This window comes from Heliconius melpomene, chromosome 6, assembly GCF_056956725.1.
Source record: "Heliconius melpomene rosina isolate 202511_hmr_F chromosome 6, ASM5695672v1, whole genome shotgun sequence".
Classification (NCBI taxonomy): domain Eukaryota; kingdom Metazoa; phylum Arthropoda; class Insecta; order Lepidoptera; family Nymphalidae; genus Heliconius; species Heliconius melpomene.
The window spans coordinates 4,620,330-4,641,079 of NC_140394.1; the positions used below are offsets into that span (position 1 = coordinate 4,620,330).

Here is a 20,750-nt window from a genome sequence, read left to right on the forward strand (position 1 = left end):
AACATCACGTAATTTTAACCACAAATGATAAACATAGTTGAAAATTGACATGACATGTATTTGTAAACTATGTTAACTTGTTTTCGACGTAGTTGTTTGTTTATATTGATAACATTATCGTGGAAATTCCATGACCACATAAACTAATTTATTATTAATCTATAGGAGATCAACAACAAAACATGTTTTCTTCATTTACAATTGATGTATATTTTGATGACGATAGTATCGTTCATTGTATTTAATAGTGAATTATAGTACTTTAAACTGTATTAATTAATGATATGATAAATTATTAAAAAAAAAGGAAAATGGAATAGGCTAGTCGAAGTGCAGGGGCACAATCATGTGACTGTAAACGCAGCAGATTGTCGGTTCGATTCCCCACTTGAGGAAATTAAATATTTAATACTTTAATTCCTTCGCTCTGGTGGTGTCGAGACCAATCGCGGCGTTGAGTTTCGTAAATCAACACGCAATGTGTCCAGAATTCAGCGGAAAGTAGGGAGCAGAGTGTCTTACCACTAAGCTGAAGAAAAAAAGAAAAGATAATATTTTGTAGAAGGGAGCTTTGATTATTTATTTATTTTTATCAGTAAACCCAGATAGACTAGGTCATTCAAAGTAAATAGCTCGTCTCCGTAGACAGGTGCCTAATTACACCGGCCTTAGGAATCATGACTGACACCGTTATGAAAGATTTACACGTGACCATCTTTTACTTACAAAAATAACTGTAATATTCAGTGCAGTAATTTTTTATAGTGTCTAAGAAAAACATTTATTAAAAGAAGTGATATTAAATAGTGAAACGACACTTTCCAAGCAACTATCCAAGTTGGTTATGCGTTCCATTTTCTCTGGGCAGTAGGATGTTTAAATAGAGAATTACTTGTTTAATTGAGAAAAAATCCAGATAAAATAACATTAATATTGACTATTGATTATTTCATTTCATGTATGTTCTACTAAGTTAAGACGTCATAATCGTCACTTGTAGGAAACATTTGACATCGCCAAGTTTTTATAAGAAAATATGTATTACGGTAGCAGCTTGTGACGGTGACAAGGCTAAGGGAAACGTGACGTAGGTTGGCGTCAACACGTCGTCGTATTGATCTGCCCATAAATACGTTTCACTGAATGTCATGAATTTAACATTATACGACATTGTCAATAAGACATTGATTGACTATGTTTAGGCCCTTGTATTATTCTACTTCCATAATTTTATAATAAAACTAGCTACTCTGCGGCTTCGCCCGCTTATATGTATTTTTATATTATAGTCAAATTATATAAAATATTTATATAAATTGTAGAATATGTGTTATTCTGATGTTATTGGTTATGTTATTGTAAAGTTTTATCTAAATCCGTTCAGTAATTTTTGTGTGAAAGAAAAACAAACATCGACCCTCAGAAATTTTCAAATTTATAATATTAGTAGAATTAATCTGACGAAACTGGTACGTATTCCGCAATGCAGACAATAGACGAATTTAATATACACAAAAATTTTGAAAGAATAAAATTATTATAAAAATTTAAGAGAAAAATGTTTCTTACATCATGTTTTTAATTTTTCTTACTTCATGTCTTTATATAGTATGAAAAAAAACTTATTTATTGAAATGTATACGTCAAATTTCGTCAAAATGTAATGTCATTTTTCAACAAAAAATTAAAGATGTTTTAATTGCAAAGTTGTATTTCAGAAGCAAGCCAGAGTGGCGTCGTAAGTCAAAACCTGAGCCTGACATTTTTGATCTAATGACGGATGCCGTCCCACGCTTGGCACGTTAACGTCACTGTACAAAAACATTCCTAGGTCTGAACAGATTGAATTGTTTTTCCTGTAGACTGATTTTTCCTGACATTATACTAATAAATAAACCAAAATTTATTTATAGAAGAAAATATTTCTATTTATTTTTCTTTTAAGTCATTGTCAGATTAGAGAATAGTACGAGAATGATAAACAAAAATATTGTTTGAAATTTGGTAATTGAAATCGATAACATCAGTAATTTTGTATTTTTGGGAATTCTTGTTTAGCAGATATGCAAACTGATATCATTTTTTAATAAGAATAACTTATGTGTGGTAAACAATAATATCTACCAAAACACAGTGGATTAAAATCGTTATCAAATATTTACGAATTTAGTTTGTTTTGTTTTATTTTCTAATTAATCTGGCTTTTATATTTTATCACTGTCACTTATAATTTGATTAAAATATTGTTTTTACATTTGCAAAATACCTACATTTAATTTCAATTAATCTTTTAAACAAAACAATAAAATAACACTTGGCAAAAAATGTTACCTATTAAAAAAATCTCAAACTTAAACGTATATATAATCAAATTCCATATTTCTAGAAAACGGTAATTATCTAGACAAGATAAGCATAGATAGATATTATTCATACAATAAATACTTAAAAACATGAACATCACACAAAACGTCACGTGCATATGTAACCCAACTTCGTAAAAGATTGGTCACGGACTTAGTTCGTACGTATATGGTTATTGGAAAACTCCGAGAGCGATGGTATTCGATTGTCTCGCGTATTCAACATTCGACATGGAATGCTTTACTTATTTTCGTTATTCTCTCTTTGTACTGATTTTCTAAGCTAATAATATCTTTTGTTTTAAAGAATTTCATATTATGTATAATTAACATATGAAGAGAAATTCCCATTTTTGTTTGAATATGTTAAGTATTTTCACGTTGTAAAGGGTATTTTGATGAAGAGATTTGCATTAACATATGTGAGTTATATTATATCTTTTAGCATCGATTGTTTCTTCTTAATAAACAACATGTTTAAAAATGTCATGATTCTAGAAAGATTTATTTTAACCTTATATCGAAATTTAATAATAACATACGTTCTAAATAAATATATCACAATTGTCAATATGCCATTGTATAAATATATAATACCTTAATTACATAACTGTAGGTTAAGTATTCTCTTCATGGATGAAGACGACACTGGTCTAAGTCTTAATAATGCATGTAATAACTTCAAATAATTATAGGCAATTAAATATTCCGAGGTCGTCATTGCGCAGTGATACAAGCCTGTGATTGTAAACGTAATGGTTGTAGGTTCGATTTCCACTCGGGGGAATTAATTATTATTTATTAATCATTTCTTCGCTCTGGTAACAAGACAAAGCGCTGCGTTTATCCGCAATGCCTCAAAAGAAATGGGGAAAATGGGGAACGGAATGTCTTAACATTAGGCTCCCTCTACCTACCCTGCAATATGCGGGATAAAGCGTGAAACTGACGAAAAATTTACATCATCTTTCAACAAGCAGCAATCGGCCTTATCTTTCCGCTTCTTGTATCAGTATAACATAACGAATCAGCATGACATCTTTCACATGTGACGTTCACGTTCATTACACATATGACGTCAATGGACGTCACAAATTTTTTACTAATTGCGCAGAAATTGCACATTACACATACATACATACATAAATGCATATTATATATGTATAAACGTTATTTACGTCAGTGTTCTTCCTGGTTTGCTGGGAGGCCTTGATAAATAGTTAGATACACTAAATGAATATGTAATGGTTATGTATTTGAATTTTTATTATATATATTATTTATTTAAAATTGTAATATTTACTATAGTGATTTATTAATACCTCTAAAACAGTTTTAGGTTCCCAAAGGGGACGCTATTACCTAAGACTTCAGTCTGCGTGACTGTCTGTATCAGGCTGTATCTTATGTACTTTGGAAGTTAGGGAAGTGAAATTTAAATGCATGATGTATTTCTTTTGCCGCTATACAAATACTATAAACAATAAAGCCCCCATACAAGAAACGTGTCTCTTTGACGTTTTCTAAATAATGGTACGGAACCCAATGTGCGGGAATCCGACTAGTATTCGTTTGTTTTTTTTTACGAACACCTATAAATGCCTGTTCAAGAGAAAGTTTAATTATAGCTAAATTAGAATTGTATGATTGAAAATAAATAATTCACATCAAAGGAAAGAAATGACGGACGAATGACAAAATAGCGATGTTTTTTTAAATAGACATAATATTATTCTCTTCCTACTAAGCAGACAGGGTCATTTATATTTTAGTCATTTAATAAACAATTGTATTCTGTAAGCCTATTATATGATTTATGTAAATGATATCCACACCAAACGTTCATTGTATAACTTAGTATTACTTATTTTTTTTCTAAAATAAGTATATTCTATAATTATAGATACGTCGTCATATAGAAAATAAAGTAAATATTTAGACTTAATATATAAAAATATACCTTGAAACTTTCACAAACTCAAAAAAACAACGAGACCTGAAACTTATCACTGTTTAGAACAATAAATAATAGATAAATACTACAAACAAATTCCCAAAAGTCTGATATATTTTTACGCTCCGCTACTGCGCAGATCGGTCAGTCTTTTTTCGTCTTGTAAAAACAATCGTGGTTTTAATTGTTAATTTGCGCGGTGTTTACGTCTGTCTGTGTGATGTTTATTACAGACAAACTGACAGGTTGCTTTAAAGTTTTCTGCTTCCAGTACACCCCCATAGATACTATAAATATTTCTTTTTTACAAAATGCGATTATAATCGAAAAAGCGTATAATGATTGTATTACGAAAAACTGAATTTTATGTCTTTTAAAATATTTAATTATGATTAAATATTATTTTAACATTTATTGGTCATTATGCCCAAAGAAGATATTTATATAAGAACAGTATTAAAAATTGCTTAAAAATTACACATTTATATTTACCAATCCCGAATTATAAATTAAAACTAACGCTAGTAATAAATTATGCTATATAATGCTACTACCCAATTTATTCGCTTGAAGTTGGATAATTAGTAAGAATCGGTTGTTCTTTTTTACTATACTTTAAATTTGTTCAAAGTGCAACTAACATGACAAAACTGCAACTAATTGCGTTTTTTATTTCAGCATGATCTACGCGTATTTAATTCTACGTAACCTAACATCAAAACAGGAAAACAAATTGCGTCGTTGCTAAAACAAAAATAATCTACAAATTAAATAATACTGGAGAACGTGGACATCATGACTCGTGATACCATTACAACAAAGGCTACAATACACGAACTACATCAAAACCAACGGTACCGTGCGTGTCATTCAAAGTATTAATTGCAGCTACAAATTTGTTACGGGAACTATTAAATTAAGGACGATAAACGACTCTTGTGTCAGTCAGTCGTTTAGTTATTTAACCCCGTTTGCTCATTATCAGTTTGGCTGGTCTGATGGGTTATTTCAGCAGGCGTTGAGAACGTAGAGCAGAATATACTATCCCAAATATATCGACACAGTAGTGGTTTGTTGCTTTAATGTATGCTAGAGCTGTGTACTTACTATTTTACTTTTTCAGCTTCACGCTGTACCCCCTAAGAAAGAAAGTAGGGAGAGAGATTAGTGTTAAAACACTACGCTTCTCACTTTAATATTGAATACAAAAGGTTTCGTTGTTTAGAATGATTCGATATAGTATAAGCTTAGTTTCGTTACTTAAATAAATTAATTTTCAATAAGCATAAATATTTTACAAAAATATATACGTCTTTTTATATATACGTAGTTACAAATAAAAATAATACAAATAAAATTTGCGTATGACGTAAATTGTGTTTGGTTAATGTACGTGAATTGTAATATACGTCATTAAAATTGATATTGAGATATGAAAATGTTTATGTATTTAAAATATATTATTCTAACGCATTCAATATGTTTATTTATAAACAAAATTTGGTAAATTTAAAAAAATATATATTATTGGTTCGACATTTTGATGTTAAAGTTCACATTATAATTTGGAAACGTTTATAATATAAACATGACTTTTGATTGATGTTTTTAGCAATCCGAATTATTATTTTTTTACTTTGTCCTGTTTTTATTAATATTTGCAACGACCCCAACGTATGATTTAATAAGTATTATTAGGAATATGTTACTTATTGTCGTTTTTAAAATATTAATAAAAATATAAGATTTAAAAATAATAATTGTAATAACAGATTCATTAATATTTCAATATTAGTAATATTACTATATTTTTGTTTCTAATAGTAAAAATCATACCAAAATTTTTATTTATTACTTTTCAGTAAGCAAAATATTTTATTATACCGTAGTAGTGTAAAGTTGAATGAACGAAGTGACTTTGCAACAATAAAACCTCAATTTCATTAGTCCTTTGTATTGAAGCTCAAGAAAAAATATTTTTATTATTTTAACTTCGTATGACTAAACATATCCAATATTTTCTGGAATAGTGCCAAATTATATTAAATTAAAATAATATATACGTACTTATATACTTCAAAAACGTTTTGTTTTTAATCTGTCATTATTTGGCGCGCGCGGCAGATTACAAAGCTCGTAAATTCTAGAATATACACTCATAAAGATCAATTAAAATAGTTATATTTATTTAAGTACTTCAAATCATCTAAGAGGCGATTAAAAGACAGTTAAATTAATTTCTGGTACAATGCCAAGTTAAATATTAATATGCATTAAGCAATCGAAGCAAAGATATTCTAGAACTTTCGTCCAAGAGATGATTTTTTTTTTTTTATATTTAAAAGTAGATTAGTTTGCATCAATGAAAATTTAAAATGGCAACATTAATATTTTTCATTTTACTTTCATTCATCATGTAAATATCTTCATTTTATTTTGCAATTATTTTTTTATATATTTATTTTGATCACGTTTTAGCAACACCAAATTCTTAATAACATATTTCTTTATTCCTAATTCTTAATATCTCCATTTATGTATCTTTTAATTTCTTCACTTCGGGTTCTAATTATGAATCTATTGTACGCATATTACGAAAATGTCGAAATTCCGCTATCACTAACTCTACGTATCTATCACTAACTCTACCTCAATGAAATTTATGCATTCTTCAGTTTAAAATATCGGTAAAAAATACAGGATTTTGAACCTCTAGATTTGCAGTTATGGTCGGTAAACTGTTTGAGTAGCTCACCAAAGCAGAAAGAACGCCGTTAACTTTATTACAGAAAGTAGTACCTACGTATTTTCAGTTTCAAATGTTTACGTGTTGAAACTTTTCATCATAATAATATTTTTATATGTAATTTATGAAATATGTAAATCTTAATAATCTTAAGCATGATAGCATTTAAATTTTTTATAGTGATATCTCTTAAAATATAATCGTTTTATATTTATGTATCGAAACTCACCTACACTTTATCATCCTTACAAGAAAAAACAAAAAAGGTATTAGTGTCTTTATTAACAACAATTACGTTTTGTAAATCCCGGAACTTCTATAAACAGACAAGGTATTTAATAAAAGAATCCAATTACATAACTGAAAAAAATCATTGTTATTTTAATATTATTGACAAATCCTGTTGTAAGATTTCTTGCGTTGCCTTGACGCCTATATTGAATTACTGGTAGAAAAAACTGAATATTTTTCTACGCTTCTAGATAAATATTAATATAAAAAAATAGTTTGTCTGTTACAAACGACGTATTAAGTACGGTATACAGTTTCAGCTTGTCATATGAAGGACCATCAACCCGAGGTCATCACCAATTACCCTCATGGACATTAATTGAAACGCACGCTAGTAATAACATGTCATGTAATAATAATTATTACGGAGTAATGGCGCAGATATTATTTAATATTGTCATTGGAAACATATATATATTTCTTTTCGTATATCTTCTTCTTCTTCTTCTCTCAAACACTCCGTTACCCATTTATGGCCAAATCCTGGAAGCATTGAGTGTTGAGTAGAAGAACTCAATGCAGAACTCAATATTTTATTTCCTAGAGTGGGGGTCGAACCCCCAACCAGTGACGTTAACAGTCACAAACCTCTGCCTCTGCGCCACGAATGGCCACCAATATTAATTCTTTTTTGGACAAATTTACCGTACATTTTTTATATTGGTTTTTTGTTACAAAAAGCATTGCGTTTTTAACACTGTCTATTACTATTTCAACACCCTGCTACTAATACGTGAATACGAAATAAAACTTTTAAGTACGTAGCGTGAGAAAACTGTAAAACAGAAAATCTAACTGGTACCGTTTTCTTGTTTATTAACGTTATTAATAGCACTACTGAATATTTATATAGGCTATGTTATTTGTATTTCAATAAAATTGTGTATAATTTTTCTTCCATCGACTCTACTTATTGTAAAATGTATACTTTGTCTCGAGTTCAAAAAATATCAATAAATAACTTGAAAATCTAAAGTAATTATAATTAGTATTTTCAACACATTTCAATATGTCACTATAATATATTTCCTCTTCGAAATAAATTCATAATTAAATATTATCGAATTGTATACATTAAAAATACCATAGAACCAGGAAATTACATCACAAAAGAAATAATATTCGCAAAAGCTGACAGCGGAAGATTCTTTTGTGTACTATTTATGTTCAATGCCGTTGATTGTATAAAAGCTAATTTAGCTAATAACAACGGTTTTTTGTAGATTTCTATAAAAAATTCAATTATATAATGTCAATTTTGTTTGTTTTTCAGATATCTATTATTAAATGCGTTTATTAATACTATAGAATGTTTATTTTCTTCGATTACTTTATATTTATTTTATTTTAATTAGCAACCCTTACTCGGCTTCGCCCGCTTATATTTATTGTTATTTTATATCCAAATTATTCATTCTCTCAATTTCATTTGATTTTAGAAGAATGAAGAGTCAACTTACTTACTAATATTAATATTAATTAAAAAAAATCCTCAGGCTGACAAGGCCTTAAAAAGCATATAGACACTGGTTTTATTATTTAACTTTTAATATATGTAGTTTTATCAGATATTTTTATAGCATTCAATTAAGAAGAAGTGGAAAAATAAACAATCGCTCTTTATAATAGTCTGATGAATTTTTTATCTAATGATAACTAATTATATTTATATGTATGATTTTTAGAAACACATCGAGATCTTATCTTTTTATTGTAAAGTAATTGCCATAAACTTAAAAAAAGATTGCGTTCAAAAAGAAATCTCTATCTAATGAGTAAATTTTATGTATACCTAGCACCTACCTTTGTATTTTTAATTTCATTTTTACCCTGGATGCTAGTACCTTTTGGATCCATGTAAATAACAATTTTTCACAGACTAAAAAAGAAAATGATAACTTTATACGTACATATTTAAAAAAAAGTTTATACCAGTCACCAGTAAAAAAATATAAAAAAAGTTTAATATACAATGAAAGTGAAAGTGAAATGATGCACTTACCAACATGTAATAAGCCGGTGAGATCCGATTCTGTAATAAAAAAAAAATATGCGTGAAAACAATGCCAATGGATGCGTGCGTAATTAAACAGCGTGGATTACGATATTTATTATAAAAAACATTTTTATGACAAAAAGAAATAATGCCAAAACCAATATTTATATAAAATAAAATTTAATAATTAATATGTTACATTAAATTACCGACAACCAAAATTATTTAAAAATGTCATGATGAAAAGAAAATTAAATATAAAACATAATTCGTATTGCTAAATTAAATATTACTAGAATTATTATGTTAATAAGATAAAAAAATTGCTTGAAAATCTTGAAACGAAGTGGAAAATCACTCTTATCTCTGAGTAGAAAGATTCCATATACCTGTTACATGCTGACTAAGAGATATCGTTATTTTTTTGTTAATATGAATAAAATATATTAGTAATACCTATTTCTATTTAATATTCTATTTATCAGTAATCGACTAACGTTATGTTATTGAACTTATGCTAATAAAGTAAGAATTATTTATAAAACTAGAAGGAATGTGTAATTCCAATACATGAATGAGGCAAGCCACCTAGTTTATTACAATATTTAATAATATAGCCTTACTATACTTAGATAAGTAAACTTAACCTGACATTACTATGTTCATATACCCCCATTTCCGGGCACCGGATATAGATATACTATATATAATAAAACGTTTGAGGAAATACCAACGACGGCAGGAAACGAAGATTTACACGGAAAGTGACATTGTCCTTAAACCTTCGTTTTTCTTATAAGTTTTGATTTTTTCTGGAAATTCTTAATTATTTTAATTAATATTTTAAAAATACAACTTACTATATTAACAAGAGTATGGTATAAATATTTTTTTCAATTAAATTTATTATTTTAATATTTATTATGTAGGTAGGTACTTACGTAATACATACAGTTTAAACAACTATGAAATTAAAAAATATTTACATATATTTTTATAAATATAATATATAATACGAGTACATGTGCCGTTATATTTGTATTTAAATTACGAAAATTCCTCACGTAAATTGCATGCAGGTGTAGGGTACATTTTGTATTTACAACATAATATAGAAGTATAGAAATCTACGATATAGTTTTTTTTCCTCTTTACGCGTTTGAATATTTCTTATTTACATTTCTTCGCTCTGATGTCAAAGCAAACCGCGGCGTTGAGTTCCACAACTCAAAAGACAATGCTTCTAAAATTCGGCAGAAAGTAGAAAGTGGGAATCGAACTCACGCACACGCTTATGCCCCTGCGGCACAATCGGCCTCATATAATTATCCTCACAATAAAACACCGTGAATGTGCAACAATAACTATATTTATAATACAATAATACAACGGTCATCAAGAGAGGCCAGGAGTGACGCACGCACCAACCAAAACAAAGATACGAGTGCGTATGTATGTATGTATGTATGTATGTATGTATGTCCCATCAACATCACGCCATTACATCAGAAACATTATTTGTACCCGAAAACGGTCCGATAACGAAATGTACGATATAATGACATGTTTAGTCTACAGTGTAGGAAATGTTGGCAGTGGTGGCAGTTTCGTATAGCACGCCTTTGGAAGGGTAAATTTATTTTTGGTTGGTGGTTGTGAGTTTGATTTAATTATCATTTTTTTAAAAGTTCCCTGCTCTGCTAGACTAAACGCGGAGTTAAGTTCCGCCACTCAACAAGCAATGTCTCGAATCAAATAGGTAAGTAGGGGGTAAGTAGGTTCCTTCTGCCTACTCTATAGATAATAAGATAGTAAATAAACATACATTATATAAGTTTGATAACATTCATAAATATCAATCATTGATATGAAGATAAAGAAACAATACTCATGCTTATTCAACAAATATTTATAATCAGTGGGGATCGAACCCGTAATCCCTGGCTTTGTATAAGTAGGTACTAAACCAAAACACGTGTCACGGTGATAGTGTATTTATGTCTCGTAATGCCTCTAACGGGACGAAAAGAAAAAAACCTTATAAAATATTATATAATGTATAGTTTTGTTTTATCTCCTGGATTTGCTAAACGTGGGAAGAATGAGAAGATGAAGAAACACCAATTATAATTAAGTTGGAAAATTGAGGAGAAGTCAAGTTTGAATATTATTTATAAAATCAGGTTATTTCTGTTTACTCGATTATATAAATTTACATATAGAAAACATGACTATAAATAACCACAGTCATAATAAAATATTTAAATAAAACAATAACAAGATATCATAAGATATTTTAACCCCTAATTAAACAGTATAACGCAATATATTAATGAATTTCATTAACTATGCTATATTATAAAGATAATACTAGGAAGGAAGTTTCCATTTCTTATCACATTTATTTGTTTAAATGCCAAGGGTCCAGTAAATTATACAGATATAGAGAATATCTGTTATCGTGCCCCCAGCGGACCGTCGTCGTACTAAAAGTACTCGTTTCTCCTTAATAAAACTACTTGTTATTATAATTAATTATTTCAATATCTAGTGGAATATTATTAATAAAGTAATAAAAATAATAATAGATTGATTAATGTATAAGCTAGTACAATTTGTATATATTTATAGCTTATGTAATATGTAAGTGAATCGTAAATGAGATATTATTTCATATTGTAAAAATAAATATTCCTTCCTATGATCTATTTAAGAAATAATGGTTGAGTTAAATAGGCAATAAGTAACTATAAGGAACCTGAGGTTACGATTTACCTAATCAGGTCAAAACATAAAATCAATTAAATTTTATCTCCCAGATAAGAAATTATTTCACAATCCATAGTACAAACTAAGGCATTTAACTATAGTTGAAGTAAAACAATAATAAATATTTACTGTTTTTAGCACCCCTTAATCACATTACCTTAACTAACAAACCAAATATACTTGACATGTCAGTTAAGTTAGTCAGTTAACCTGGAAATGGTATAGAAAGTAGAATGTAAAAGCCAAATTAAATACCCGTAACCGTATTGCAAGTATCGTAACCTTTGCGAATCGAGCGGTTCGTATGGAAAAAATCTATTTACACTTGAGAAAAACCAGGCCACCTATAACAGATTGTAGATTACTTCGTGACTCCCCACTTTGGTACTTTTGCTAAATATTTTGTTTTTTATATATTTACTTCTTTTAGCTTCATATTTCTAGTGCAAAGAAATTAATTTCTCTATTCTCTACTCATTTTAATAGACATTATTTTTAAGTAAACGACTGTAATTTCATTCTTTTTGATATCTTGACAAGATTGTAATTATAAATTCAATAAAGATTTCTACAAATTGCTAAATAATCGATAGAAACAGTTATAATTCTCCGGCGAGCGGCGGGTGAAACTGATGTCTGATAATTAATATCTAGAAAAACAGGAAAGTACTAAACATTTCCTGTATGGTTAATCATTTAATAGATTGGAAAGTTTTTAATGGCTTACGTAAACGGACTAAAATATTTAGACGTGTTAATGGTTATTGTATCGAAAAATGCAATTTTCTTAAGTTATTCAAATGGAATGAGATTAAAAATTTAACAATATTTTTAACATTTTTTTTTAATTTTTAAAATCGGTTCAGATAATATACAAACATATATGTATACAGTTTTCCACTTGTAGCAGGGTAAGCAGAGGAAACCTAGTGTTAAGATATTCCACTCCCGAATTCTGAAGGTATTGCGTGTTGAGTGGTGGAACTCAACGTCAAGCTTTTACCTCGACACCAGAGCGTAGAAAAGAAAATATTAAATATTTTATATCCTCGAATGGGAATCGAACTCACAATCTGTTGCGACATCAGACATTAACATGATAGCTAAGGTTTGGATTTTCCTTGGTATATCTAACAGGCGGAGTATCTAAACAATCTAAAAGTGGAGATCAGAGTGATATATTTCAAGGCTCACCATGCCTATGCAAAAACAGAATATTCGTCGCCAACAAGTGCTCTATATTTAACAGAGCAAAATAACGCTAAGGATATGTGAAGGTAACTTTTATATGCATGAAAAATACTAAACGTTATCATTGATTACTGAAAAATTAATTTAAAAAAGCAAAGTAATATTAATAAAAAAATTGCGATATAAAAGAATTGGATAAAAACAATCAATTTATTTAATAAATAAAAAAAACTAAAAAAAACTCTATAAAATTATTATTTAATATTTTTATGATTCTACTAGAAAATCAATCCAAGAATAAGAACCGGATTATGTTTTTCCCGAACAAATAAACGTCTGAGTTCTAATTAACTTATAATTTATTTGTTGTGTTTAGCAAGATTGTAATTTCCACTAATAAAAGACTAATAAAAGCTAAGATTATTCCATTCAATAACATAATATTGGAAACTAAATAATAATCGAAGGTCTCGGGTCAATCCCATTGTAAATAGATTACTATACTGGCGGAACCGCTTTCGTAACAATAATAGAAGGAAATTGAGTATTGTTTCCATAATATTGTCTACACGTGTTTCTATATTCTGCCATGAAAACTTTTATTCGTATGTATTTATCGCTTATATTGGATTTTTATATATTTTATACGAGTATAGTATATAGGTAAGTAGGTTGAGGCCAGTTGTGGCGCAGTGTGTGATTGTAAACGCGACTGGTTATGAGTTTGATCCCCACTCTAGAAAATGAAGGAAGGATTGATTGATTGATTCAATCAATCAATCAATCCCTGACATAGAAGGGTAGGCAGAGGGAACTTTGTGTTAAGACACTCCGTTCCTCACTTTCTGCTGAATTCTCGAGACATGGCGTGTTGAGTGGCAGAACTCAACGCCGTGCTTTGCCTGGAATATATGGAAATAATATTAACGTAAATAAATATTTCACTTTCTCGAGTGGGGATCGAACTGTCGCGTTACAGTCCCCTGTCCGCCGTATTTAGTATGTTAGTGTATACGGGTTTATTTGATGTATAGGAAGAAGGTGGAAGAAGTAACACTCTTGTATTTTAACAACGATAATATTAAAAATATTTTATTTAAAGTTGACTAGACATTTATTTTTTATATTTTTTCATATTGATCACTGAAGCGTATGAGTGAAAGTTATATTATGATATAATCTATAAGTAGCTTCTATAAAAAAGAAACTGTGTAAGTGTACTACAGTGACTACGAGAAAGTTTCAAAAATATAGCACAAATAAAAAATTAAGAAAAAAACTAAACTTTTTTTAGTAATTACCTTTGTTATAAATTACTCATATAATAGTTTAAACCTAACAAACTACAATTTTATATGAATTTACAAACCATGTATTTATTTACTTATAGACCTTTTTTTAGCTTCACGCTGTATCCCACACACAGCAAGGTCGTCGAATCTAGTGTTAATACACTCCTTTCTCCATTTTCCGCCGAATTTTAGTGGCATTGCGTGTTGAGTGGTGGAACTAAAAATACGAGATTTATGAAAATGAAAAATACTAATAAATAGTAATTCATTTCTCCGAGCGGAAATGGGAACCCATAACCGTCGCATTACAGTCGCTTGGGCGCCTGCGCCACTACGGCCTATTTTGACAAGGCTAATATTAAAATAATTATTATATTCTTTAAGCAAAATTGTAACAACAGTTACAGTTATATGGGTTGTTAGACTTACATTGAAGTGGTATTACGACAAGTATTGTGTAACCGCCAATATAAAGAATGTAGTTTTATTCAACAAATTCTATACTATTTCAAGAGATAAGCAGGTAGTTGTAACTACAAAGTAAATTTTATTATATTTTACCTTAACCTAGTAAAATAAGGTAATTATTTCCTTAACGTCCAATGGTATTATATTAGTACTTTGTATATTCAACGTTATGAGTATTTAGTTTTGTCATAAGATCGTAATAAAGTAACAAATGTTTAAATTGAACTTTAAATTGCTATTTTTTATATATTTATTTTTATATTATATTTAAATAACATAATACGAAGACTTATAATTTTTTGTATTAAATTTATAAATTAAAGAACAATAAAATATTATAACCCTTAACTAACGTTAAAATTTAAAACTATGAAGTATAAAAGCGCTATAAAATAACCTTAGACTGAGATAGGAGCGTCATCTATCGGAGACTTTAAAAACAATTTAACATTTAATTAAGATTACAACTTTTGACATCGCTTAAGAGATGGCGCTACTTACGATAAAGCGCCATCTAGCACAAATTCAATGACAATTTGTTGTTTCTCAAGTCAGTTCATAGATGGCGCTGTATATATATATATCAGTTTTAGTCTAGATGATACAAGTTATATTTAAGTATCTAAGTTTATTTACAGAATATATCTTGCTACATTAACGACATCGTAATAAAACAGAGTAATAAAATATATTGGATTTCATATAACTTCCATTAGAACTTACCAGTATCGTTAAGTAAGCCATGGATATCTGTCGTCGACCTGTCGGCCGACATTGCTGCAACAAACAAATACAAAAATTACAAACTTGTTAACAATTTTAAATAGAATTATTTAAATAGAATCAGTTATAGATAGATTGATTGATTTCTCGATATATGGCGTTTCGAGCGTGCCAGTTGAGCACAATTCATTTCGCCAATGTCACGTTGTATGGAAAACAAAGTTATAGATATACTAAAGAAATGGCTTTGAAAACGTATAAAAGTTTTGCTTGTCACGAGTAGTTGTCAAACTTAGATAAGCATGAATTCATAACGTTTGAGGCCGTCATGGCACAGGGGCACAAGGTTGTGACTGTAACGCGACGGTTGTGAGTTCGATCCTCACTCGAGACAATGAAATATTTATTAATATTGTAATTTATTCGTTCTGGCACCTAGTTAAAAGCCCGGCATCTAGGCAAAAGCCCTCTAATCTGGGTGCGGGATACAGCGTGAAGCTGATTTTTTTTTATAACGTAACGTAACTACAGGTTAGCTGGATTTAATAAAAACAAATATATAGTTACACAAAAACAAATAGCAGATCTTGTTTTAGGAATCGTTTGCTAGTGCTACTACAATTTACAATCTCGAAAGCTAGGGAGCGTGTTAAAATCGCTCTCGACGTCTCTTCAAGAGTTTCGTTAAAAAAGAACGAAAGAAAAGGCCCTTATTTTTTCTTTTGTAGGTATTTTCCCTTTGCGACGTACACAAACAAGGTAATAGGGGAGTGGTTATTCCGTAAACAGTTTTAACAAAAATATTTACCTAATATTTAATGCCTAGTATCATTCTGAGAGAACCTAGTGAAAAATACAATGCACCTGCGCAAATGTGTGTTTTATTGTAATTAAACACACATTTGCTCAGTAAAGTTGAAGTTGAAATGAAGTCGCAATAAGGCGTCGTAATTATTTAATTTTGTTTTAATTTCTTATTAATTCTATATTTAAGAGAATCGACATAGCTTAAACATTTTTTTGCTATACTTTTAATTCACCATATGGCCACAAAACATACGGCCACTTATAGTTATAATTCTGGAATCGTTTTTTTTTAATTTTGAGATTTTTTTCATAATTTTCGTTATTTTTTTTTCATTTCTTCGCTCTGGTAACAATCCAAGCGCGCTCAATTAATATATAGTGTTATTCTATAAAATAAACAGTTATAAAAATATCAATAGTACTTTGCTATTTTTCATTTCCTTAAAGCTAAATCACACGTTTTCGCTAATTACACTTGAGAACATTAAAACCGCAATATTTGAGAGCATTGGTTTTTATTGTATGAGGAAAATTTTCTAATAAATACCTATCTTATTATTATTATGTGTATACACATATACATACATATATGTATTATTTATTACGAACGTGACGAGAATATTATTTTATCGATCTTTTGATTGGCACGCCATGAAATCTTCGCTTTTGATGTTTTATCATGTAAATGAAAATTTGTTCAGAAAATTATGTTTTCCTACTAAAAACCATGAGTTTCGCAAATTAACAGAAGATGTTGATTAGGAATTAACAATATTATAATTTATTAGAAAATGTAAATTCAATTATGGAGATATCTGTTTATTTGTTATATAATAGTGACGTCATAACTGCAGTTTGCGAAGGCCGGAGTAAAGTGAGCATGACTGGTGACATGACTGTTGAAGTAGATCTAACCAACGTCTTGGAAGACCACTAACATGTTCTCATATAGAAAAATATTTTATGACAATATATTATTCTTGGTGCAAAAGCCCGGCGTTCAGTTCCGCTACTCAAGACGCAATGCGTCGAAAAATTCGGCGGAAAGTGGGGAACTGAGTGTCTTAACACTATTTTTTATAGAATGGTAAGACATTGTGCATATATAATATATAAAAAAGCATACAATAAATAATAATGAGGCCACTCGTGGCGCTGCGCTGGGGCACAAGCGTGCGACTGTAAAGTGTAAAAGCGACAGGTTTTGAGTTCGATTCACATTCGAGGAAATGAAAAAATTATTATTTATATTTCTTCTTTCTAGTGTCGAGGCAAAGCGCGGCGTTAAGTTCTGCGATTCATCACACAAAGAAAAAAATTCGGAAAGTCATATTAGGCTCAGCTGCACCGTAAACATGGGTGTTTTACGTTGTTATATGTGGGATACAGAATGAAGCTAAAAAATACACGCGTCCTCACAAATAACTGTATAAATAGTTAAATATTTCAATCTTTGTAACTTCAAAAGTGACTCAAAAGACATAGCAACAAGATACCAACATAGATATGTAAATAAAGTATTACAAAACTATGGAAACCAACCAGTTTCCTAATGCAAACATAGCTTCTTGAATTTCAACGAGATTTTATAAACCGTTTGTATAATATATTCGTTTTTTCTATTTTACATATTATAAAAATGAATATAATGTTGATTTTCTGGGTTCCGTACCTTTTAAGGAAAAAAAAACTCTTATAAGATCACTTTATTGTCCGTCCGTCTGTCTGTCTGTCTGTCAAGAGGCTTTAGGTCAGGAATACTTAAAGGTATCAAGTTAAAATTCAACCCATATACCTGAGAAAGTATAAAAGTTAGCATCTACAAGTAGTACTAGTTCAGAAAAATATGAAAACTATACATTTGTGGGTAAATCATAAAAAAATGCCTTAAAAGGGGGGCAAAATATTGGTATTCAAACCGCTAGTTTAAGTGAGGTATCAGATGAAAGGGCTCTAGTTAAGCCAATCTTGAATTGCAGAGAAAACTGGAGACCTCCAATTTTTTACGGAACCTTCTGTGGGCTGCCCGGCTCGCACTTTTCCGGTTTTTTATATTTTTCTTAAATAATTTACGTATGACATTAAAAAGCGCTCAAGTTAAGTGCGTCACAAGCGACGATTTGTGACTTCGCAGGAAGATCATCATTAATAATATGAACAAAGATGTTCACACGTGGACAGGAAAAAATAATTAGTGCATTTATAGTTTTTATTGTATTCAAAAGAGAAAAATATTCTACCGTACTTTGACTACACACGCTTGTTGCGGGTTCTAATACCATTCATTGATCGATGAAATGATTAATTATATTTATATTAAGTATTAAAAAAATAAAAATATAGACAGATTTGCTAAAAAAAAGTTAAGTTAAGTCATGTTCTTACGAAAGTAGGCATTTCTTTTAATTTTACGCTGTATCCTGGCGGGTAGGTAGAGGTAACGTAGAGTTAAGACACTCCGTTCCTCACACGAGGAACGGAATGGACCTCATTTTCGAGTCATTGCGTGTTGAGTAGATGTTATTATGACAAACATATTTTAATTAAATACTACAATATTATATAAAATATATGTCTTATTACATAATAGAACCATATGATGAATAATAATGATACGATACAATAATGCAAGTATACCATAAAATTTAAAAATATTAAGAACTTATATAATATGCTTCTAAATTAAATTATTTTCCTGTCAATATAGTATTACAAGAATTAAATATTTCTGTATTATATATTCGTATAATAGTATGTAACTACATGAGAAGTAAACTAAAATTCTTAAGTATTTAGAATTCTGTTAAGAATGATTACAAAAGTTATTCAATTATAGTTAAGTACAGTGTGCTGCTTGTGTGCCTGCGCCACAACGACCTGTATCAATTTAAAAATAGCCTAACTGTATTTTTATTTTTATCATCACTCTTTTCTTGCATAGTAGGTTAAGGAGAGTGAACTTGAAAATGAAGAGAGAAGCTTCAACTCACTACATTCTCCTTTTTTCTACAGAATTCGAGGAGAAAACTGCTCAACATATTTAATCTGACTGTATATAAGCAATTTAAATAAACTTTACTCTAATATTACAAAAAAAAAACAACCCATAATAAGTTTGATTATGGACTATTATATAATGAGAATATAAATATATTTTATAAGAACTAAAATTAGTGGGCGGCGGCCCCGTAAGTATTTATTATAATTGCATCTAAGACATCCCAGCGGTTAGCCACAGATACCACGACGATGATATATAGCTTATATACTCGTGTATGTATGTCTGTATCATTTACAATAATGCATGGATAAGATTACGGCAATAATAGTGGCTTCTTTTTTTATCTTTTACAATTGCGTCTTCTTTTACATTGTACGTAATAGTGAAGTGCACTCATCTTTTTGCAGTAGATAGTTAATTGGCATATAGATAAGTAATTTTAGATATAAATATAATGAACAAAAAGTTGAAGTTCTTGTAATTTCATAAACAACATTGTATTTGACGTCAATTGTCATTATGTGTGACGCTGTGCTGCTACGACGTATCTCAAACACATCTAAAAAAAATTACTCCATACAGTAAACTATGCAAATTTAAAATTTATATGACTTTCTCATGGATGGCATTGTTAGAACTGGACAAAACAATTAAAATAGGACCATACGTTAAGTACCAACTTTTAAAAAAAAGAATCATCAAAATCGGTCCACTCGAAAGTTCTGAGATAACAAACATAAAAAAAATGAGAATTGAGAGCCTCCTCGGTTTACAGAAATCTATTAAAAATAAAAAAAAAATCTCACTTATAGCCAAAATAAGTGAACTAACAGTTACAATTTTACAATTCCAAATGTAAATAAAAACAAAATTACTAAATAACTTCATTCACTCAATGTATCTACAGATCAGAAAATACTCCGGAATGAATGTTTTTTATGAAAAACATCACAGTCACCATTACAAGGATCATTGAGAGTAAAGGCCGAACGACTAAACAAAGATTGGAGAACACTTTGTTAATGGTAGTATTATCTATATATATAAAAGGACTTGTCCTCACTGACTGAGGTAAGACGCACGCACAGCCGTAACCGCTAATGATAGAAACGTGAAATTTGGACATATGTTTACTTTTGTAATCTGGAC

The 20,750-nt window shown here is 29.5% G+C and overlaps 1 protein-coding gene across 4 annotated transcripts in view; it reads right to left on the minus strand.

The window, feature by feature from the left end:
• Positions 1-20,750, minus strand: part of LOC146538158 (uncharacterized) — a 131,403-nt gene that overhangs the window by 44,225 nt on the left and 66,428 nt on the right. For 3 of the 4 annotated variants that reach the window (XM_085187494.1, XM_085187497.1, XM_085187496.1), the window contains 2 exons: positions 15,794-15,847; positions 9,357-9,386 (listed from right to left, as the gene is read on the minus strand). In XM_085187494.1, coding sequence (XP_085043620.1) covers positions 9,357-9,386; positions 15,794-15,847 — 84 coding nt within the window. The remainder of the gene's footprint in view (positions 1-9,356; positions 9,387-15,793; positions 15,848-20,750) is intronic. The other variant, XM_085187495.1, reaches the window with a different exon arrangement.